Source organism: Triticum aestivum, chromosome 6A (assembly GCF_018294505.1).
Source record: "Triticum aestivum cultivar Chinese Spring chromosome 6A, IWGSC CS RefSeq v2.1, whole genome shotgun sequence".
Lineage (NCBI taxonomy): Eukaryota > Viridiplantae > Streptophyta > Magnoliopsida > Poales > Poaceae > Triticum > Triticum aestivum.
Genome location: NC_057809.1, coordinates 217,313,510 through 217,319,585, shown reverse-complemented (window position 1 = coordinate 217,319,585; position 6,076 = coordinate 217,313,510). Strand labels below are relative to the sequence as shown.

The 6,076-nt window shown below is 34.1% G+C and overlaps 1 protein-coding gene across 2 annotated transcripts; it reads right to left on the bottom strand.

Annotated features, from left to right (window-relative positions):
• Nucleotides 1-781: 781 nt before the first annotated feature.
• Nucleotides 782-5,778, bottom strand: LOC123130571 (uncharacterized). 2 transcript variants are annotated; one of them, XM_044550442.1, is made up of 6 exons: nucleotides 5,675-5,778; nucleotides 5,456-5,557; nucleotides 5,170-5,349; nucleotides 3,426-3,479; nucleotides 2,719-2,865; nucleotides 782-1,223 (listed from the first exon to the last, which is right to left on the bottom strand). In XM_044550442.1, exons 1-6 carry the CDS (start codon nucleotides 5,762-5,764, stop codon nucleotides 870-872), a joined length of 927 nt encoding a protein of 308 aa, XP_044406377.1. In that variant the 5' UTR covers nucleotides 5,765-5,778; the 3' UTR covers nucleotides 782-869. The 2 variants fall into 2 exon arrangements, with proteins under 2 accessions (XP_044406377.1, XP_044406376.1); XM_044550441.1 differs by having other exon boundaries at nucleotides 5,456-5,560; nucleotides 5,675-5,765.
• Nucleotides 5,779-6,076: the final 298 nt, after the last annotated feature.

Below are 6,076 nucleotides of genomic sequence, written 5' to 3'. Positions count from 1 at the left end.
AACCCTGAAATAGGCAAAAAACAACAATTCTGGGCTGGGCCTCCGGTTAATAGGTTAGTCCCAAAAATAATATAAAAGTGGATAATAAAGCCCAATAATCTCCAAAATAGTAGATAATATAGCATGGAGCAATCAAAAATTATAGATATGTTGGAGACGTATCACAAGACAGGAGGATAGTACTTACTGATTCCTTAGTCAATCTGATACGAGATCTGGTAAACTCAGCAATGAGGATAAAGTCCTCCATATCCTTGCCTTCCTCATAGTTGATGGTAACTCCCATTTCCTGCAAACTTCGGCCGCAAAGTCTTGGCCTCTGTCAAAGTTCAGATCTGCAAGCGACATGGTGGGGTGAGGATGGATCCAGCGAGTAGGGAGGCAGTAAATGGCGAGGCGGAGACCGCCAAGGTCGGCGGGGAGGTGGACGCCAGGGCCAGAGTGGCCACCGGCGGCGTTGGGCTAGGAGCGGGGGGCTCAGGCCAGGGCACATGTAGCTCCTATTCCACCCCAAGATTTGTTGTTTTGTGTGCCTTTGTGACATAGGAATTTAGGAACGTTCGCCTTTTGTATATTCTCCAAGTCCGGCAAGGTTCCTGCATCTACAAACATTAATTCGTCTAGTAATTAGTAGCTTATACCAATAAGTTATCAACTGGTGTATCTGTATTCAGTACATAATTAAGCGTCACATTGATCGTGCGACATGCACAAACAGTGACTAAGCTAGACTGGGATCCCACAACAACACACATCCTGATAAAAAATATAAATCTTAACATTGTTTCGAAAATTATTTTAATGGGATATTTTATTCATAAGTACGAGACATTACAAGGGAGCTACATGGATCCACGTTCCTCAAGATTTCAAACAACACAATGACCTGGGCCCCCATAGAAGAAGTGACCAGATACGATAGTAGAAAGACGATAACAACTATGAGAAGTTACATTAAATGGTAAATCTTTGTTGATGTCATGAGTAGAGCCTTCTGCATCAACAAATTTTAGATTCTTGAAGGAGGCGGCATTTCTCCCTGGAAATAACCCGCTCCCCATTGGAGGACTTGGTTGTGCATGTGGGTGGCTTGTGAAGCCACCAAAAGAAATAATTAATTGTTTCTTTTCCATGTCCGAGAATAATGATTTGGGAAAGTAACCAATTAATTTTGCAGGACTATTGAATCCATAGTGGACTTGCCAATCACCAGATTTCTTATCCTACAAGGACAACATGGAATGTCTTATGCTAGAGAATGAATAGAGTTAATATTTTTTTATCTTGAATAATAGTGGTACTCATTTCTTCCATCATATAAAAAAACCATATATTGCCATGATATGGATATAATAGCGTGAAAATTTATTAAAGTCTAATTAATTGTTTGAACACCACATATACTATTGCAGGTCGTATTTTTTATTCAAGAAGTCTACATGGGGACGATACCTTTTACCTTCTAGTATGTCATTGTTCATAAATAACTACTCCCTCTATACTGAATTACTTGTCATTGAAATGGATGTATCTAGAACTAAAATGTGTCTAGAATCATCCATTTATGCAACAAGTAATTACGGACGCAGGGAGTATTAAACAGAGATTATAACTTTGTATATTAAATAGCTGGCCTAAAATTGAAGCATGCCATCATGTATAATTAACATTTACTAGGATATTGTGTTATAAAAATTTGCACCAATGGAAAAACTTTTTGTAATAATGTTTGGAAGTATACTCTTATGAGACAACATATATATGGCATATGCAAGAAACTATGAAGAAACAACTGTAGGAAACTACCGCCATTTTTCAAACATCGCATAGTGAAAATATTTCAGCACTTATTTTGTACATTGCTTTGACATGGTGTCATGTGGTGGTGAGATAGCAGTGGTTTTGTAAGTATGTGGGAGAAAATAAGTCTAAGTTGTCCATAAGAAAAAGTGTGCTTGATGGTAATTCTTCTACATTCCTCCCTATTATTATGTAGAATGAAATATATTACATCTTTCAAACTATGATCAAATGTTTTTGAGAGAGGACAACTAGTAGAGACAATGTTGAATGGATGTGGAAAGCTGAAATTATACTCTAAAGATTGAAGTTAAAGATTTTACACATTAAACTTACCTCATGGGAAAGCAATTTGGATTGACTTAGTATGTACTAAAAACACAACGCCGTTGTTAACCCTTTAGAGAAACTCAATTTTCCTTGTGTATTAATTGCTTTATCATTATAGATTAATTTTAACATTACTTTCGGTATAACAAAATTGGTAAAATATATCTAAGGCAAAAAACCGGGGGCCTAAAACACCATATCAGTTTGATATAAAAGCCATATAAAAATGTTTGATATAAAAGTAGACCTTATCAACTACTTTTATGGCATAACCTATTTACTGGTGGCATAGAAATAATTTAATTCTGTAGGAGTGACTTGTATAGAATTCACTTTTATATACTATATACCTTGTAATATCTATTGTGATACTCCCTTGAACTCATAATATAGTTTGTAAATAGAAATAATTTTTTATATAAAGATGGTAAAAGTTTGTCGATATTGTGTCTTAATAAACCTGATGCGTATTATATTACGGGTGGTGGGGGTGTGAAACTTCAATAATTATTACTAGGGGAACATAAGTGGATGTTGAATCATTGATTATGTTAAAATTTAGAAGCGATTGAATGAGAGTATCCTTACCTTGTAAGCCTTGATTGTTATGTACTGCTTTTTATCCCTGATGCTAGACACAGGAGTAATAACGTCCCCAGGAGTTGTACTAGAACTTGTTCTTATGTAACCAGGACATCGAATGTTATAGCATCCATCTGGAGGTGATCCATTGCCCTGTGAGGGCATTACAAAACAAGTCATGTAGTAAGGATATATTATCATCTATTTCATTTTTAAGCTGGAGCAAGTTTACTCACATCTATATTAGTCAAACAAGAATCATCCATGATCAAAAATAAATCATGGCTAGGCCAAGTAATTTCATTGTTTATAGAGTTTTTCTTCTACGCGGATGTTTATATGATATTATATCACAAAAAAAATTCATACTGATAGTAATATCAAAATAAATCTTCAATTTCTTGTATGACATAAATTACTTAATATGGGAGGCGAAATAAAAGAAACTAATTTTTAGCACACAGTAGGTTGGTTATGGATATCATGTGAAATTTCTTTATATCCGATGGTAATTTCTCACACGGTGAGAGCATAAGAGTTAAAAAAATATTTGAGAGTCTTATGGTAAGATACGTTCATTCATGCAAATAAGCTTTACTTTCATAATCATAAAATAATCAGCTACGTGAGTCCACTTTTTACTTATATTTATTCTATTGATGAAAGTATGCATTAACATTAAATTAACTTTTGTTGTTCAAGAGTAAACTTACAGTCCAATGTGTAAGAAAATATGTATTTGTATCCTTGTAAAGTGCAGGATGGATCTGTGTAAAACCAAAGCAATGTCACTTATAAATTCTGTTATGACATGAGATCATTAATACTAATTGGAGATATAAATATTCAATAGATTATTATTTATAAAATTATTCTTAGAACTTCCAATCAGGAAGAAATATATTTTTCTTCCATAGAATGTACCACCTTAAAAGTGATTATTAAAGAAATATAGAAAGAAGCACTATATTAGAGGCCATGGCAATTTCCCTTAGGACAATTAGAGAAAGGAGTTTTTATTAAGGGCTTCTTGAAAGTCCTCAGTAATAAGAAAGTAATTGCATGATTCATCACCACAAACTACATATAAAATAAATGAAAAGTATATTAAATGTATTACACACTACATGACACCTTATGAAATCATCTAGTAGAGTGTATAAAAAATTGCCTAAAATAATAGTAATAAGTACGTGGGATATTATTTGTTTTCCTTAAAAATGAAAACAAATCCTGGTATTTGTCGCTGATTTCTAATTATATTCTTAGTAAAGTTAATCCATTGTTGTTTTTCACGTGAGAGGTTGCTTCAATGTAAAAAATCGTCCTTGGATTAGCAGGTTCAGTAACATGATAGAAATATACACTCTTCCTTGGTATACCTTTTACATAAAGCATATATCGGCACGAAATAAGGATGTTGCGCCTCCTTTGGGTTAGCGGGTTTGGAAATGTGACATGCACTATTTAATTACTTATAATCCCCACAGACTAATGTAGTTTATCTATGAATAATATCTATTGGCCATATGTCATATGGCCGCCATTAGTTAATGTGTGAGTACATACACTATAAACGATATGAATAGTAGCATATTCAGAATGATGGAACCTAACACACAAAAACATAAGGTGCGACAATGATAATGTTTCCATTTCAAAAATCATTATTTAAATTCCTAACCAGTTTAGTAATTAGTACCAACTAAAATATATGTACTAGTTAGGTAACACTTTGATATTTGATGTTCAATTAGCCCTATATAGGCTTAGCATGATTTGGTAGAGTCCAAGCATTGTTGCTCCCGATCTAGTGGTCATCGTTGGTATGAATTACTGTTTCTTGCTACTTCTTCCTTGTCCTATGCAAGGGGCTATGATTGAGCCAAATAGATGGGAAACCATCGGAGGCGGTTTACTGGAAACAAATATGAGGACGCACTCTGAGGATGGTAAACAATTATGATGTCATGATGTTTCTATATGTTTCATGTTCCCTGTGTAGTGGATCCATCTCCCATATATGTATGTACTTTAAGACTATATTAGGCACAATAAAAACATAATTCATATCCTTGTTTTTATCCTATCATGGAGATGCATGGCCAACTTAAACACCATCCTTTCGTCCACCCAAAGCTTCTACTACTTCACTAAAAAATCAACATTGTCTGCGGCAATAACACTATGAAGTAGAGCAGAACTAGCATCAGTCCTATGGCAACCTTATTCTCCCATTAGGACATTTTCTTATAGCTAGAAATCCCTAAAGGAACTAGCCCTGCACCACTAAGATTTATGAGAGTGATACACATAATGCTGATAAAAGCAACCAAACATGTCATAAGAGAGGGAGGACAAGAGGAAAAGGAAAGAAATTTAACTCTAAAAATATACAGTCTAAACAACAAAAGTGGAACTACGATGATACAAATTTATAGTTAAAAGGTAACTTACATGCCATCCAAGTGCAAATCCAGTAACGGGAGATTTTCCATCTTCTCCTCTACTATAGATCCAAATTGCCGCCACACTTTGTTCTTCATGTCCTAAATGAAATCCATAGACATCCATCGTAGCTTCTAATGCATAATAATTATTACCATCTAGCCTTTTGTTCCATAAGTGAACTGAGAACTACCAAAACACTAATTTTCTTAGTCACATTGTAGAGAAATACATATTTTGGCATAAAAGGTAATATACACAATTATAATACACTAGATACATGCATAAGACTCACATGATTTATCTGCTCCTCAGAAGCTTGAGTAGAGGCTTCATCTCTATTGATTGGAGGAATTTGTAATGGCCATGGAATTGACTGAGTTTTTTCCTTGATATTCTTCTTGAGAAAAAATGAACCAATCAAGAAAGTGAAGCATGACTTAGTAAATACTTTTACTATATCACAATATTGAAACTGATCTAGAATATATAATTATCATCTGAAACATGCTACCTCTTCCTTGTAGCAAAAACATCCTCTTATGGTGGCTCCAGAAAGAATTAGAACACAACATAATGCAATTTTTGTAGAGGTCATTTCCATTTTGCAGACCAGAATTGAACAATGATGTCTAGAATTGTCTTGCTTAAATAGTGCGAAGTGATGAGAGAGGAGTTACACATCATTGAAGGTTGAGATATAAGATAATGTAATATAATATAATCTCCAATATTAATAGTCGAACTGAGAAAATGAAGAAGGTGCTATTATAGACATGTATTTGAAGAGGGGTCGCATGCAGGTTGGACGGTGACCAAAAATAAATGCATACAAACTATATATTTATCTTAAATAAAATAATTAAAGAAACAAATACTGGGCATGCATTTTGAACTATTCATAGAGAGATATTAT

Bases quoted from the DNA above. Each gene is read 5' to 3' on its own strand.
- LOC123130571 (XM_044550441.1), bottom strand. From the start codon at position 5,764: ATGGAAATGACCTCTACAAAAATTGCATTATGTTGTGTTCTAATTCTT. The intron at 5,350-5,455 runs GTGAGTCTTATG...GTGTTTTGGTAG, and splicing joins CTGAGGAGCAGATAAATCAT to TTCTCAGTTCACTTATGGAA. The intron at 1,224-2,718 runs GTAAGGATACTC...TTGTCCTTGTAG, and splicing joins TAACAATCAAGGCTTACAAG to GATAAGAAATCTGGTGATTG.